Source organism: Magnolia sinica, chromosome 16 (genome assembly GCF_029962835.1).
Source record: "Magnolia sinica isolate HGM2019 chromosome 16, MsV1, whole genome shotgun sequence".
NCBI lineage: Eukaryota > Viridiplantae > Streptophyta > Magnoliopsida > Magnoliales > Magnoliaceae > Magnolia > Magnolia sinica.
Genome location: NC_080588.1, coordinates 48,032,559 through 48,049,609, shown reverse-complemented (window position 1 = coordinate 48,049,609; position 17,051 = coordinate 48,032,559). Strand labels below are relative to the sequence as shown.

The window sequence follows — 17,051 nt, the reverse complement described above, 5'->3', positions numbered from 1 at the left end:
AATGCAAGGAAGCATGCATTCGGTAGCAATTCACGTGAATCAATAAAGTTACTGCATTTGGGAGAGCGTATTTGGTGTGAATACACCAAAAAGCCTATTGTTTTGAAAATACACGAAGGCGTCGTGGCATCATAAATTGAATGCTTTTCCCAATTTAGGCTCAGTCCAAATAGGCTTTAAGTTATGATTTAAGGATTGTCCACATACAAAAATGTAACAGCCAAATGCAACTTTGATGATAGTTTTATTGATCTACCAAACGCATAAATTGCCAAAGTAAGATAACATTACGAAACAATATTTATATTGCTTGTCAATGCTTTGGGTAGACGTTACCTTCCAATCACCAACTTCAACTTTCAAAACTTTTATTCAAATCAAATACGTCAAAACAAGGGCCGTTAAAGTCGGGCTTGTCCAGGGAAAATCAATATCTTGAATACACCAAGCCCAGACACATCTTGTTCTAGGCATCTTCTAACACAGATGCGACTCGAGTGGTACCTGGCAGACATGGGGTCCACATAATGTGTGAGTCTACGCCTCCCTTGATTTGCATAAGGAGCCCTCCTGATTCCAAAACAGCATAATTTTTCATATGAACCTTCATGAAGATCAGATGAAGGGTCTAAATGGCCCGGATCTCACATATATTAGACTGTGGGCCCTCCACTAAAATCAAGGGTGACCGTCCCCTCTCACATTGTTCCATGTGATGTAGCTCATTTGACTGTTGGATCAGACTGATACTTAATACATAAAGGTAATATTAGGTGGGCCATCTGATGGATGGATTGGATGCCCAACATCTTGCCGGTACCATCGTAAGTGTACGGTGGTGCGAGTACCACTCGAGCGCGCCCCCTACCAAACTAGTTTAGGATTTTATTAATCCGAGGATTGGATATTCCAAAGGCTTTCAAACACGAGGGGGAGTGGATTAGGTGCGACCCATAGCCTTACCCAAAACAGTGCAGCCCTTACGGTGGGGCCCAACTTGATATATGTATGATAAATCGACTCCGTCCATCCGATTTTCCAGATCATTTTATGGCATGAGCGTAAAAATTAAGAAGATTTAAACCTCAGGTGGACCATACTGTAACAAACAGTGTTCAGTGAACGTTCCACCATTAAAATTTTCCTAGGGCTAACTATAATTTTTCCGAAAATTTTATTTCCCATCCAACCTTTTGATAAGGGTCAAAAAATCATAATGAAGGGAAAAAAATCAGCTTGATCAACATTCTTTTGGCCTACAAGAAGTTTTTAATGGTCAATCACCACTGTTTCTTACGGTACGGTCCAACTGAGATTTTGATATGTTTCAGTTTTGGGTTTATGTTCTGAAATGATCCGGAAAAACAGATGGACGAAGTGGATATATAGTAAATACATCAAGGTGGGCTCCATGGTAAGGGCCGCACCGTCTTGGGTGGGACGGGGGCCGTACCTAATCAGATCCCCAAACACGAGGAAGGGAATACTGTCAACATTTGATTCGCCAGTAGAAAAATATATGAAATAACGCGACACACGTGCAAGATCCAGCTAATCAATACGCCGGCCGGCATTTTTGCCCCCGGATGTAACACACGTGCAAGATCTCACATTGACGGTCAGATATAAATCACCGACGAACTACGTTGCATTGCTTGCGTGTCCGCCGCATGAGCAGGTTTGATTCCCACAAAAGAAAAAGGACGAAAAAGAGAGAGAGAGAGGGCCTGTACGAGTCCAACCCCACCTGACAAACGGCCTGGATGGACGGACGCGGATTGCCTCCTAACCCCGCCCGTCTCCAGCTGGCAACGAGCAGGAGATTTGAGTGGCCACCGCGATGTATGGGTCTTATCCAAACCGTTCATCCATTTTTTTTCATTTCATTTTAGGTTATAAGCCCAGTACTGAGACAGATCCAAGACATATGTGAACTAAACAAAGGATTAAACTCTTACCGTTGAAAACTTCTCGGGGCCACATAAGTATTGGATAGTGTTGATATTTGTATTTTCTCTTCGTCCAATATATGTAACTTTATGAATAGGTTGGATGGCAAATAAACATCAGGTGGGCCCTAGAAAAGTTTCAACCGTGAGAATCATTATCAACACTGCGTCCTGAGGTGTGGTCTACTTAAGCCTGGTAAACTACCTCAATTTTATAGACACAGCGTGGTCTTCTTAAGCCTTGTAACTCCCTCAATTTTATAGGTGAGCCTAAAATGATAGGAAAAAAAAATGAATGGACGGTGTGAATAAAAGCCATACATGACGGTGGCCACTCAAAAGCTCCTGCTTGTTCCCAGCTGGAGACGCCCGCCTGGACTGTAATCCGTTCGGGCAGGGATTTGCAGGGTCCACTGTGATATAAGGGTTTTATCCACGCTGTTAATTCCTTTTCCCAAATAATTTTACTGCATGAACTAGAAAATGAATCAGATCCAGATCTCCAGTGGACCACACAAAAGGAATCAGCGGTGATAATGACATCCACCGTTGAAATTTCTCTAAGGGGCCACTGTGATGTTTTTTTTACCATCAAACTTATTCATAAGGTCATTTAGACATGGATGAAGTGAAAACACAAATATCAGCTTGATCCAAAACTTATGAAGCTCCCGGGAAGTTTTTTATGGTGGTCGTTCAATCCCCACCCCGTGGTCCACTTAAGCCTTGGTTGTGCCTCAATTGGTTTTTTTAATGCCCTAAAAAGATCTTTAAATAGTGATGGAGGGAGTGGATAATACGTTTACATCACGGTGGCCCCCACCGGGACGGATTACCGTTAATCCGTCCGGACAGTGGGAGGACGAAATCCGCGGCCGGCCCGGATCTCGCACAAGCACGCCACGTCAGCACATGTGCCCCAGTTCAGAGAAAATCAATTGCCTCTCTCTCTCTCTCTCTCTCTCTCTTTCGGTCTCTCCCTTCCGTTATTATCAATAGAGAGAGAAGAGATATCGCAGAAGCCAAAGAAGATGGATTCTACAACAACCGCTGGTGTTGGTGGGGAAGATACAATCAGTGGGATCGATCTCTCTTCTTCGGTGGTCTCGCAATGGACGGCCACGATCTCCCGCCGCTACCAGCACCTCCTTGACAAGTCGACCCCTCACGTGCTCCGGCGGTGGACTGCATTCGGTGCAATCGCTCTTCTCTACGTCCTTCGCGTCTACCTCATCCAGGGCTTCTACATCGTCTCCTACGGCCTCGGCATCTACATCCTCAACCTCCTCATCGCCTTCCTCTCCCCGCAGGTGGACCCCGAGATCCAGGAGCTCGTCGACGGGCCCACCCTCCCCACGCGCGGCTCAGACGAATTCCGCCCGTTCGTTCGCCGCCTCCCTGAATTCAAGTTCTGGTGCGTGAATCCTCCGTCCATTTCTTCCTTCATTTGGTTATGATTCTTTTATCATCGCGTCTTTCTTTTATTTAAATTCAATCTTTTCGTAATGTATTTGATCGAGTCTGCATTTATAAAGACTGCCGTAATGTGTTGGGCCCGCATGATGAAATGGGCGCCATTTCAAACATTGGCAGCATGCTGTATGAGTTCTTTCCAGTCGAATCGGCCCCAAATTGCTGTTTAGGCGAGTTTCTGTCTGGCAAGAACTAGGGCCATGACAATTGGGTATGCTGCTCAATGGGGATTTTGAAAATTCCCAAAGGCATGCGTGGATCTTGATCCGTTCGCTGAGCAAAGGACATCCATTCAGTGTAGCTAGTGCGCTTTGTGTGGGCATATCAAATGAAACTTTTGAAATTTCGTGCAATATCCAAGTGGTTCAACATGTGGACCTTGCTTTTAACATGCAATGGCCCCAATTACAAGTGACAAGAATCTCAAGAGCCCTGAAAAAAGGTGGGCATGTCCTACAGGATGGCAGGAAACGCAAAAGCTGAAAAGCACCAAGGGCTATGGTTTATGAGCTTGGATCTCATAATCATCAAGCGTTCTGGTAGGTGTGTTTGAGCTCATAATGGCTTTCAATCTGTTTGGCTATGGTTGATGACATGAGTTGTTTGATTCAAAATATGAATAGCTGAATGAGAATAAAAGGGCTAGTGTTGATGTTGTTGTTTGGATTTTTGTCGGATTTAGTGGATGGGTCCTTTTCTGTATAGTATCTGTCTGTAGTAACCATTGGAGATGCTTTTGGGATACTTTCTTTAGAGTGTTTCCTATTTAGGTTGATGGTATGGATGTTAGGGCTTTCGTGCTTGTTTGGTTTATGAGTGTAAGAGAAATGGATGAATTCTTATAAGGAGGTGGCCATCTAGAAATGACATCACGCAAGTTGGAGTTGGGCCCAAGGTGTCCCGTATCGGTATCGGTTGGCGTAACGGTACCCTCCGAAACCGATACGGATACGGGGGCGTAACAGCGATACGGAGGCGTAACGGCCCGTAACGGCGCAAATTTTTTTTTTTGCCAAAAAAATATGAAAAAATATTGATTAAATGCGGAATATTCTAAGCATTCCAAATATGCATTCATTTATAAATTGGAACATGTTTATGGTGGTGTAACGGTCCACTATTTGGTGAGAAGTTGTATCGGACTGTCTGATTAATTTTTTAACTAGGTAACTTGAATTTGACTACAAAATTCATATATTTAATTTTTTTTTTAAATATGTAATTTATATACTTAACAACTTGATATTATTTCTCCCTATAGTTCTTTAAAAAAAAATGAAATTAAATTCAGGTAGATGGCGTTACCAATTTGGGGCTGACTTGGAGGACCAATCTATTCTCCAAATCAGCCTCAAATTCATGTCATTTATTGTCATTATCCCACTTATAAATTGGTGGACATTTATTGGATAGTGAATCATAAAAAAATAAAATAAAATCAAAAGGCCCTATTTTAAAAAATAAAAACTTACAAATTAATAATTAAAACTATTTAAGTAATTTGATTTTGGCATTGTGAGTTAGCAATTGCAGTCCATAATTTAATTGTCAAATTTTAAGTTAATATATGTCTCGTGTACAATTTTTTAAGGCTTGAATTAGGAGGGACTCAGATGTAAAGTGCAACACGTGTCAAAGTTTTTTGGGCCCCACCCGTGATGAATGTGTTATATCCATAACGTCCATTCATTTTGTCAAATAATTTTAAGGCATGAGCCCAAAAATGAGGCACATCCAAAGCTCAGGTGGATTGCACCATAAAAAACAACAATAATTAAATGTTCACCGTTAAAAATTTATTGAGGGCTAGAAAAGTTTTAGATCAAGCTGACATGTGTGTTTTCCCTTTATCCATGTCAATGTGACCCACTTAATAAGTTAGATTGAAAATAAACGTTACAGTGGACTTTAAGAAAATTTTAATAGTGAGCATTCTATAACCATTTTTTCCTATGGTGTGGTCCACCTAAGATTTGAATATTACTAATTTTTTGAATCCTAACATAAAATGATGTGGCAAAATGGATGGACGATATGGATAGAAAATATACATCATAGTGGGCCCACTCGGGTCTGATCACATTGGATGGAAAATAAACGTTACCGTGCGCGTACGAATTATTTAACGTGAAAATCATTATCTTTGTTGCTATTTTTGGTGTGGTCCAGATGATCTCTGGATATAAGTCATTTTTTGGGCGGTGCTCTAAAATGATCTCTGAAAATAGACGAACGGTGTAGATGTAATAAATACATCACTGTGGAGCCCATATAACTTTGATCTCCTTTTAACCGTTCGTACAACTCGGAGCTCGAGGAGTGTCAGCGCTCGTCTTTGCGTGACACGTTCCTACATCAGTATTAAAAAAAAAAAAGGGCAGAGAGGGAAACGAAAAGAAAAAAAGAGGGAAGGAAGAGAAAAGAAAAAAAGAGGGAAAGGGGAAGAGAAGAGATTGAGAGAGAGAGAGAGTGAGAGAGAGAGAGGAAGAAGAAGAAGAAGAAGAGGAAGAAGCAGCTGCAGCCGTCTCGAGAAGAAGAAGAAGAAGAAGAAGAAAGAGAAGAAGAAGAAGAAAAGAAAGGAAAAAAGGTGAGTTTTTTTTTTTTTAGGGCCCGTTACAGCCGTTACGGTTCCGTAACGGCCGTTACGCCCGTAACGGCCCCTAACAGCCGTTACGGTCACAGAATTCCGTAACGGCCGTTTCGACCCCGTATCGCGTAACGGGTCCCACCGTTACCGTTACGCATCGGCCATTACGGTCGATACGTAACCGATTTGGGATACCCTGGTTGGGCCCCATGAAGTGGCTGGAGGAATTGTAGAATTTTCATAGGTTATTTTGCAGGTAGATTTTGGTTGTTGAGTTTCTGTGGGTTTTGAGGGAATCAGCTCAAGTTTGCATCTGTGCGTCATACTTATAAATGCAATATCATGAGAATCTCTGTCTTTACATGAAAAGTATGTGCATTGTAACTAATTCTAGGTCATCTAGCCTAAAAAGTCAGTGCCTTTTCTAGCTTAAGTTAGTAATTCCTGAAAATAGAATTTCCAATTTCAATACGTTGATATTACAGCTACTCATAAGAAAAATCCTGGGCTTGCATTTTTGGAGTGCAAAGGATGGTGTCCAAACACCCCCTTTATGCTGTAAACTCTCTTTGGTCAACCCGATCTGTCATTCAATGTACACCACCATCCTCCAGCTTTGCAACCCCTAGTCATTTGTCATGTCATATCTTCCCATGAGTATCCATCAATGGGGAGATGAGTTTGTAGCTGAAATGGCAACCCTGCACTATAAGTATCCTGGACATGGGTTATGGCTTTAAAAACAAATTTTTTGAAAGGTTAAAAAGCAAAATTATTTTATTGTAAAACCAAATAGTGGAGGTCCCCGTGCTCATTCATCTTGTAAATGTAACAGCTCCCATCACAGTGTAGTCATTCATGTTTGAGAATGATATTAACTTTGTCTATTTTTTGTTTCAGCAACATATGATAATCTGGAGGCAAGAGTAATACAAGAAATTCGATGATCCGTCAGATTATGTTTCAATGCCTATTTATGGCTTTAAACAATCTTTGTGGTGCATCTAGGTCCCTGGTTGCACTTGTTCATCAAAGAAAGTTCAGATTGGGGTCCACTTGATCACAAATGTGGTTGTGTTCCTAGTTAATCTATTCGGTTTGCAGCAATTGCAGGAAATGCCAGAAATACCTGTGTTATCCCACTATTGGATATTATCCACAGCCAATAATTTTCCTTCTTTTCATCAATGTGAGTGGTATGTAAACTGAATCTAGCCTTTCCTATAACCCAAATCTTGCCAATAACCATAATCCGTAATCAAAATCAGTCACAACCCCCATAAAATCCCAAAGTACCCAGCCCTTCTCTTTTTCACCATCAAAGCCTAGCTGCAGGCCACCTTTAACCTTTTTTTTAAAAAAAAAAGGTAAAAGTACCGGGGATTGAACCCTGAATCACTCAATCACACACTACACTGCCTCTACCAGCTCATCTAATAAGCAGGCCACCTTTAACCTTCCCACAGCCATAACCACAATACAAATCCCCAAAACCAACCCTTTCCCTAACCTAAACCCTTGCAATCTCTAATTGGCCCATCATCCTAATCGCGGCCCTTAATCTTCATCGTCATCCAACAGAGGCTCTATTTTGCTTCCAAAATCTAAAGTTTCAGGTTTCAAAACCTAGCCTCTCCAAACATACACATTAAAAACTTCGTTTTCCGAACCCAAGGACACTCCTGACTCTAGATCTAGTGTTATTCCATAGCTGCAGCCCTTGTCTACACCTCTTATTTTGGGGTTAGTTAGAACTTAGTTTTGAGTTGAGAAATTTCTCTCCCTATTTCATCATTCACAGATAATTGTGCATTTTTCTTGGTATTTGGTTGCGGGAAATTGTTTTTAGGACTGTTTGGATTGAAGGAAATGAAAGGGAAGACAATCTTATGTTTGAGGGAAACGAAAGGAAATGAAAGGAAAGGAAAGGAAATTGCTGGAAAGGAAATGAAGTTTGTGCTGTTTGCTTTTTAATAAGATTTTCCTTTACAGTCTGTTTGGATTCTTAGAAAGGAAAGGTCTTTGTCATGAGACTACTTCCCTATGTTTGTGAAAGAGTTTTTGCAAGAAAGGCATTTTCCCACAATAGGATTTTTCTTGAAAAATGGACTACTTATTTTCTCACCTCCCACACTAAAGAGATTAAATCTCCCTGGCTTGTAGGAAAGATGATTTCCAATTTGCCACATATGCCAACATGCCATTGTGCCAATATTTCAAATGTGCCGTCCATCTCCAAGTGCTCCACATGTGCCATTGTCCACCTTAAAGCACTCCACAAATGTGCATAGTGCCAATGTCTGCAATGTGCCATATGTGCCTCTGTCCATCTTGAAACTCCCCACATGTACCACATGTGCCTCCATCTTCAAGTGTCCCAAGTGTGCCAATGTGCAATATGTGCCTCTATCCATTCTCAAGTGCTTTTAGTGTCCCAATGTGCAACATTTGTCAGTGCTCCACGTGCCACCGTGGCATAGATGGCTGATGGGAAGGATCCGCCCAAACGTAGGAACCTATTAAGCATAAGAATCACAAGCAAAGCAAAACAATAACTTGAAAATTTCATTCATTTCCATGGTGCCTTAATACTAACCATGCTAGGCCCTTAAATAAGTTTTCAGACGTACAAATAAAAAAGATTCATAATGTCATTAACAACCAATGACTTTTTATAGAATTGGAAAAGCAATAAAGAGATATCTAAGGGATAAGAATGCAATTAAGAAAATTTGACTGATTGATTATTGCATAGCTAGCTGATTGATTTTGCTTGCCAGGTACCTTAGTAGGAGGCTTGGGCCTCCTTATTGATAGTCCAATTGTGGGGCTAGTTCTTAGGCCTCGCCCATGGATCCCGAGCCTAGTTCAGCTTACATCAGTCCTCCCATGCTTGAAAGAACTTGACTCCAGCGACTTAATGACCTAATATTGCTCGTAGAGGTTAGGATTCAAACATTGAAAGTCTATTGTTGTGATTCATGTGGTATCGAAGAGAAGTCCTCATTGCCAACAAACGACAAACTTCTGATAACCACCTTAGCGTGTGGAAACAATCTGGTCGTTGAGAACATTGACGATCATGTCTATAGGTAGCAAAATGGTTGTATGATGGCTCGTTCTTCGATACCATCGTCAATATGGTGCCTATGATCAATGGAAAGATCTTCTACATTGAAAGTAGTACTGATAGGTAAATCTAGTGGGAGATCTAAAACATGAGCATTGGCACTATTCTTCTTCATGATTTTGAATTGTCCCGCATTGTGTGGATGGAGCTTCTTGAAGGTAAGACGAATATGGGCCATAACCATACCACCTTCTGTAAATTCAACAAAATGACATTTTATATCTACATATTACTTATAACTTTCATTATTTGCCGCGATATTGTGTCGAACTTCATCATGCACCTACTGCGTATGGTGGATGCTTTTGTGCTTGGTATCGACTCTATTGGTAGAGGAACCAAATCAACTAGAGGATGCAGTCATATACTAGTTATTGCTCCAAAATGTGACATTCCTGTGGACCTGTTGGCTGAGTTATTATAGGCAAATTCAACCACGGGTATTACTAGGTCCCACGTAGCTATATGATTGCGGACAAGACACCGTAATAACTTGCCCAAGGTACAGTTGACCACTTTCATTTGACCATCGGTTTGAGGTGATAGGCACTAGAGAATTGAAGCTTGGTTTTCATTGCTACCCAAAGAGTTTTCCAAAAATAACTAATTCCAAAAATATCTCATGAACTTGGTATTATGATTCGACACAATTGTCGTCGAAAGCCCATGAAGGCGAACAACCTCTCAAAAAAGTAATTGGGCAATCTTAAAAGTGTATTTTGTATTTGAGCATGGTATGAAATGAGCCATCTTTGAAAATCAGTCAACCACCACAAATACTGAATCAACATTCCAAGCGGTCTTTAGCAAACCTAGGATGAAGTCCATGCTCAATCTCCCCACAAAGCATGTGGGATCGGTAGTGGTTGATACAATCCACTGTCTTTCTCTTGACCCTTAGCAAGTTGGCAAATCCTGCATAACTGGCAAATCTTTGCAACATCTGATTTTAGACAAGGCCAAAAGTATCTATCTCCAACAAGGGCTAAGGTCTTAGGGTGCATTTGGTAAACTAAATAAAAAAAGTTTGAAATTACTTAAGTATTGGATCCATTGTGTACTAAATTTTAAGTATTGTTATAACGATGAGGACATCTGAACACCATACCAGAGGAGGGCTGAGCCAGTCTCCTTATGGCTAGACGACTATTACATGGGGGTGCGGCCCGCTTGGCCCAATTCACATTCTTAGCCACGTTGAAGACCCCACGTGCATGTTCGTCCATCTTTGAGGACCCAACACTAGGAAGATGCACGTAAGATGCATATAGGAGCTTGATGGACACATCGGACCATTAGATCGAGTGGATACGATGATCGGACCGTTGGATCATCATCATCGGACATCTTGATCGATGACTCCCATGGGCCACGAAATAGTTTAGTTGTTTAGTTTGTTTACATGTTTCGTTATTTTGGTATAGTTCATATTTGTATTGAGATTAGGGAGTTAGGAACAATTTTTAATTCATTAAGTGTTTTTATGTCAAGAATCTTATCTGAGAGCGCCTTTTTGCAAAAGTCTTTTCTGAGACTATAAAGGGTTGGACGTCCCCACCCTACCCGATATGCATGCTATGAATGAAAGAGATTTCTCTTTTTTTGCTTTAAGATTGAGCAAATTTCATCCTGTAATTGGATTGGTGGTGCAAAACCACAGGGAGCGATTCCCTTGTTATTTTTTTTTTTACTTTTCTCTCTCCTTAACAAGATATCATCTTCCCTCATCTTCTTCTTTTCTTCCTTCTTCATCTCTTCCTTTCTTTTTCTTCTTTGTTACCATCCAAAACCTAATCAACCCAATCCTAAGCCCAAACCAACCGCAACCGACCTTCCTTTGCTGTCTTTACGGACGTACAGACGCACGTACGTATGGTTGTTTGTATGGACAACCTTGTACAATGGCCCCCTTGTTTCGTCACGAACGCTCTTCCTTTCCCTTAGCTCTCCTCTTCAAAACCCCTAAACTCCCAAATTCCAAAATCCCAAAATTTTCCAAACTCAAAATTCAAATCCCCAAAATCTGAAAATCCCTTAGCCAAATCATAAATCCCTAATTCGCATTACCTGAAACCCATATTCTGAATTCTAGAAAATCCCTAAAATCTGAAAATCCCTTGGCCAAATCATAAATCCCTAATTCCCATAACTTGAAATCCATTTTCTCAATTTTAGAAACCCTAAATCTTAAACCTCTTAATCCAAAAATATGAAATCCTAACTCAAAACCTCCCAAAGTTTCAACCCCTAATGTTCCAAACCCTAATTCCCCTAAGCCTAAATACTCCAAACCCATTTCTCACATTTCCTAGCCTTTAAACAACCCTAACACGTCAAAACTCTTACAAGATACATGATTTCCATTGAATTCAGATTTAACCCTATGCTAAGATGTGGGTTCTATCTCCTAAAGGTCTCGGTTAATTAGTAATTTATGAGATTCGCATTGCAGGACTATCGTAGGCTTGGATTTGGACATTTCATGAATATGAAAATTTTGAATTTATGGTAAATTAGCTTTATTTTATTGTTCCATTGCTCTAGCCAATCTGTCTTTTAATTTTAGGGCATCATATTAGGTTAGATCATTCTGTCCTGCATCAAATTTTGGTATTAGAGCCTAGGTTTAGCATATGATTTTCATACTGCATTTAGAGTCTAGAGTTAGGAGTCTTTCCATTCTCATTACACTGCATTTGAGTTTTTAGATTTGAGGTTCCCCATTAGGTCCCTAAGTTTATGCCCACTGGTACTGGGCGTGTTTTTGGTCTACACCCCATAATGAACTTGGAACAACTTGCCGATGTAATCAATGCCATCAAACGCTCGTCTTGCAGCCATTGATGCCCAAGGTAGGACTATAAGTAACCAAGCAACCCTTAGGAAAGAGACCAATAATCGCATAACCTAGCTGTAGACTTCTCTCCAAGCAAACCCCGACAATGGGGAAGATGGCCAATCTCGAGTGGGAGGTCAAGTTGGAGGGCGTGAGAGAAATCATGGCCGAGGTATTGGCCATAGTGGAATGTGTACCTAGCCACCTCGTAAAGAGTATCATGACCACCATAATCTTAATGAACGTGTGATAAAGGTTGAGACCTCAAACTATGATGTCGCTTGGACCCCAATGCCTTTCTCAATTGGCTTGTAGATATGGATTACTATTTTGAGTAATATAACATGTCTGATAGATGTCAAGTGAGGTTCGCTAAGATGAAGTTGGTGGGCCAAACCAAATTGTTCTCGACGAATGTCAGGTAGAAGATGAACAGGTCTGGAGATGGCCCGATCGCATTGTGGGCTAAGATGAAAGGGATTTTTAGAGAAAAACATCTTCCCCTCCCGTACCGCTAGAGGCTCCGGGATCAGTGGCAATCCCGTCGCCAATGATTAATGCTCATGACAGATTACATCACCAAGTTCGATGAATACATGATGCGATGTAACGTAAAGGAAGACCCATTAGTGACACTTTCCCGTTTCAAGATGGGCCTCCAATTCGAGATTCAGCGTGAGCTCATCCCTTATGATGTCAGCACCTTAGAGCATGTCTATTAAGTGGTGCAAGACCTTATGATGCAGGACAATTAACCACTTGCTCTAAAAGCTCAAACTGTTAGAGCATGGCGAATTAATCCATTTATCTCATAGCCCAGGCCCCACATCGCATGAGTTAAGACCTTGGCCGAACCCCCTCGTGGGCCCCAAATCACATAGGTATCGCCTCACACGAGCCACCCGCCTCACATGGGCCGCCCACCCCGAGTGTGCCCCTGCATCCCACAGGGGACCCCACTCGAGCCCGGTGTGAAAATGCCCCTGCATTAATCACCCTCAGTGAGGAGTCTCAAACACGAGACCTCCCGCTCTGATACAAATTTGATGTAGGACAATTAACCACTTGCTCTAAAAGCTCTAACCATTAGAGCATGGCGAATTAATCCTTTTATCTCATAGCCCAGGCCCTACATCACATGGGTTAGGACCTCGGCCTAACCCCCCTCTTGGGCCCTAAATCACATGGGTACCGCCTCACACGAGTCACCCGCCTCACACGGGTGGGGCCCGCCTCACATGAGCCACCCGCCCTGAGTGTGCTCCTACATCCCACAGGGGACCCCACTCAAGCCCGGTGTGAAAACGCCCCTACATTACCTTAAGGGCCTATTTGATTTTTGAGGGAAGAGGTAATTACCTGGTAAATAAGTAATAATTACTTACCAGGTAATTACTGCATCGTTTCTTGTGTCGATGTTAACGGCTTAACTTTTCAGCGTTAAAACCAAGACGGCTTAACTTTTCAACGTTAAAACCGAGGATGGTTGCCAAATGAATACAGGGCCCGCTGTGATGTACGTGATGTATCAACACCGTTCATCCTATATGTTAGCCTCATTTAGGCCATGAACCCAAAAATGAGGCAGATCCAAAGCTCCAGTGGACCACACCACAAGAAACAGTGGAAATTGGATGCTTGCCGTATAAAAATTTATGTGGCCCTCAGATGTTTTGGATGAAGCTGATATTTGTGTTTACCCCTTATCAATGTTTTTATGACTTCATTAACAGATTAGATGACAAATAAACATTAATGTGGGCCCAATAAACAAAATAACTTTCAATGGCAGACGCTTAAGGCCATTATTTCCTGTGGTATGGGCCACTTGAGCATTGCATTTGTCTCAATTTTGGACCTAGGCCGTAAAATCTTCTGATAAAACAAATGGACGGTGTGGATAAGTCATGCACATCACAGTGGGGTCCACAAATATAAGTTAGATTTTTTGGATCAATTTTCGAGACGAAAATGCATTTGTAATTTCAAACACGGTGAAAAGGTAATAATGACCTTTTTCAAGGGTATTTCCCTGATGCACAAAAATCAAACACGCCCTAAGCGGTATTTGAAACCGCAATTTGTGAGGGGATTCAACCCTCATGAGTCCATTGTCAAGGCTAGTCCCCAAGGAACCAAGCCTAGTATTGGGGGTCAATCCAAAGCCCTCACTGGTATTCAATCCAATATTAGGAATGTGAAGGATAAAGGTCTAGCTAATACTAGTTCAAAGGGAGGTGAGTAAGTGCAGTGTTGTAGCTGCTAAGGATACAGGCATTTCGCGCATCAATGTTCTACAAAAGAGCGAAATAAGTCCCTCGTCATTGGCGATTTGCATAAAGATGTGGCTGGTCATGGCGATTGTGAAGAAGAAGAATATCAACCTGAAATTGGTACTAGTGATAAAGAAGATGAAGGAGTTGAGAAAGCGCTACTTGGAATTATTAGACACGCCTTAGGCCAAACTATCGAAAGTGATGATTGGTGCAAGAATTCAATTTTCCACACTTATGCCAAGTGTAGTGACAAAAACTTCAAGGTAATCATTAATAGTGGTAGTTGCACCAATGTGGTCTCTGCTAACACCGTGGATTACTTAGTTTTGATAGTCGTTACTCACCCTTAGCTCTATCGAGTTACATAGGTTGATGCGTCTTTGCGATGGGGACATCACGCGCGCGCGCACACGCATGCCGCCTCCCCTACGCACATACGCAAGGAGGAGGGCCCCACTGTCGATTTGGATCGATGACGACGTCCAGAAAGGGCCTCATAGTTAGAAGACGGAGTTTTGGTTCATTGGAGTGGGCTCGATAGTCAAGTAAAGCCCATCATGGGATCTCATGATCATGGACCACTAGTCTGATTAATCTCATATTTTAGGTTTTGCTTATTAATGTTATTTAAAATATCATGGACGGTTTAGATTTCTTTGATTAGTTTTTATTTTTGTTTACTTCATCGCCAAGTAATAGGTTGTGCACATGGCGCAAGTTTTTGGGTATAGGGTTTTCTTATAAATAGGCACCTCTTGTAGTTTTTTTTTAATTCATTGAAGATTAATAAAAATTCCTGCATTTTTCTACTCCTCTGAGTTCTTGAGTTGTGGAAATCCAATTGGGTGCAAAGCCCTCCCTTCATCGAATAACTAACTACTGTAGTACGAAACCACATCTCGATCCACCCCTATCTTCTATCATCTATACTTCTTACCTTCTACATCCATCCTATCTTCGAATCCGTTAACTTTTGCAACAGTTCTTCTCCCAACAGCCGATTTTCAGAATCTAGCCTTGCAGGAGGGCTGAAACTTTAGCGGAGCACCACACACAGACCGCGCATTCGATCGACACGAGACTCGGGGGTTTTGAAGCCCTCCCCTGGCCGACCAGAGCCAAAAAGGCGCTTTCCGCATTTAGCGCCCCCTCGCACGTGCGGCTAGGCCCCTGCGCACGTGCGACAGGCCTGACCCGCTGTCCGCGCGCGGGAACTGTCTCCATGTTCAGATTTCCTGCCTATTTTACTCCCCTCATACCTATTTTCCCTAACCCTAACCCTAGATTGCATTACTTTCAATTTGTTTGCCCCTTTTCTAATCATAGGGTACTCTAAATTAAAACTGGTGAATCCCTTGGATTAGGGACTGATTGCTGTGCACGTGTGGATGAGTTTTACTTCCCTTTGAGTATCATTTGACTCATAATTTTTATTGATCCAGCCCTAACATGTGTAGGCCTAGACCTGCACAGATTCCCCTTGCTTGAATGTTTGAACTTGTGTGGGATGTGGAAATTTTATGTAAATGTTTCTGAATTAATTTGATCTAAAGCCTGAGATCTTGCATATCAAAGTTAATTTTCATGTCCTGCACCAAATTTAGTATCAGAGCTTAGGATTCTTATAGGGGAATACATCACATGTTTAGGGTTTAGTTTGTTTATGTCCATCATACATCAAGTCTCATCACATATAGTTGTTTAGAGATCTATAAATCCTAATACAAGCTGCTGAAATTTTTGTTAACAGAAAGTTAGCAACTCACATTGCTGGAATTTTCTATTATCCCTTTATTTTAATAGCTATATTGTTGAGTTTTAGTGACGTTGTGTGGTTTTCTTTATATAAAGTCCCATAGGATCATTTAGTTTCTTTTAGACGCATATAGTCGTAGTAGAAGGTCCTTAGGTTGAGTTAGTAGTTGTATGCCCACGCGTACGGGTCATGGTTTTGGCTTGCACCCTACACTAAACATGGAGCAATTGCAAGAATCAGTGGACAAGTTGACCCACCAGGTTGATTCTTTGGGAAAACGCTTGGAACAACGTATGGACCAACGCCTCGAGCAGTTTAATGCGCGTGTTACCCAACTAGAGACCTCCCTCGGGGCAAACCCCACCATTGGAGAAGATGCTCAATCTCAGGCGGGGGGTCAGGAGGTTAGACCGAGGAATGGGGGTGGCTAAGGAATTGGTCATCGGCGCGCACCCGTGCACCCACCCCACGAGGGACATCATGATCAGTATGACCCAGATGCGCAACTCCTCAAGGGAGTTAGAGTAGATGCCCCTACACTTGATAGCCACTTGGACCCTAAAGCCTTTTTAGATTGGTTGGCGGATATGGACTATTATTTTGAATGGTATGACATGTCGGATGCTCATCGAGTCCGATTTGCCAAGATGAAACTTGTGGGCCAAGCAAAAGGTTTTAGGCGACAGTAAAGCGAAAGAAAGAAAGAGCGAGAGAGCTCCCAATAGTCCATTGGGGAGAAATGAAAGAAACGCTTAAAGAGAAGTACCTCCCTTTCTCTTATCGCTTGCGATTGATTGAGGAATGACAGTCTTTTCGATAGGGTTCCATGAGTGTTGCTGAGTATATCGAGAAGTTCGAAGAATACTTGACTCGTTGCGAGGTTGACGAGGACCCCGTACTCACCCTTGTTCGTTTTAAAACGGGCCTCCATCCTGACATTAGGAGAGAATTGCTCGCCAAATACATAGACACTATTGAACAATTGTATCAAGTAGTGTTAAACGTCGAACAATACCCCAAAGCATCTGTGGGAAGGTGGTTTGA

The 17,051-nt window shown here is 41.9% G+C and overlaps 1 protein-coding gene across 3 annotated transcripts in view; it reads left to right on the top strand.

The window, feature by feature from the left end:
- The first annotated feature begins 2,904 nt into the window (after positions 1-2,904).
- Positions 2,905-17,051, top strand: part of LOC131229146 (protein RER1A-like) — a 28,875-nt gene continuing 14,728 nt past the window's right edge. For all 3 annotated transcript variants that reach the window (XR_009163188.1, XM_058225030.1, XM_058225029.1), the window contains exon 1: positions 2,905-3,363. Coding sequence is in view for 2 of the 3 variants with exons in the window: in XM_058225030.1 (XP_058081013.1) it covers positions 2,981-3,363 (383 nt within the window). In the remaining variant the exon portion in view is untranslated. The remainder of the gene's footprint in view (positions 3,364-17,051) is intronic.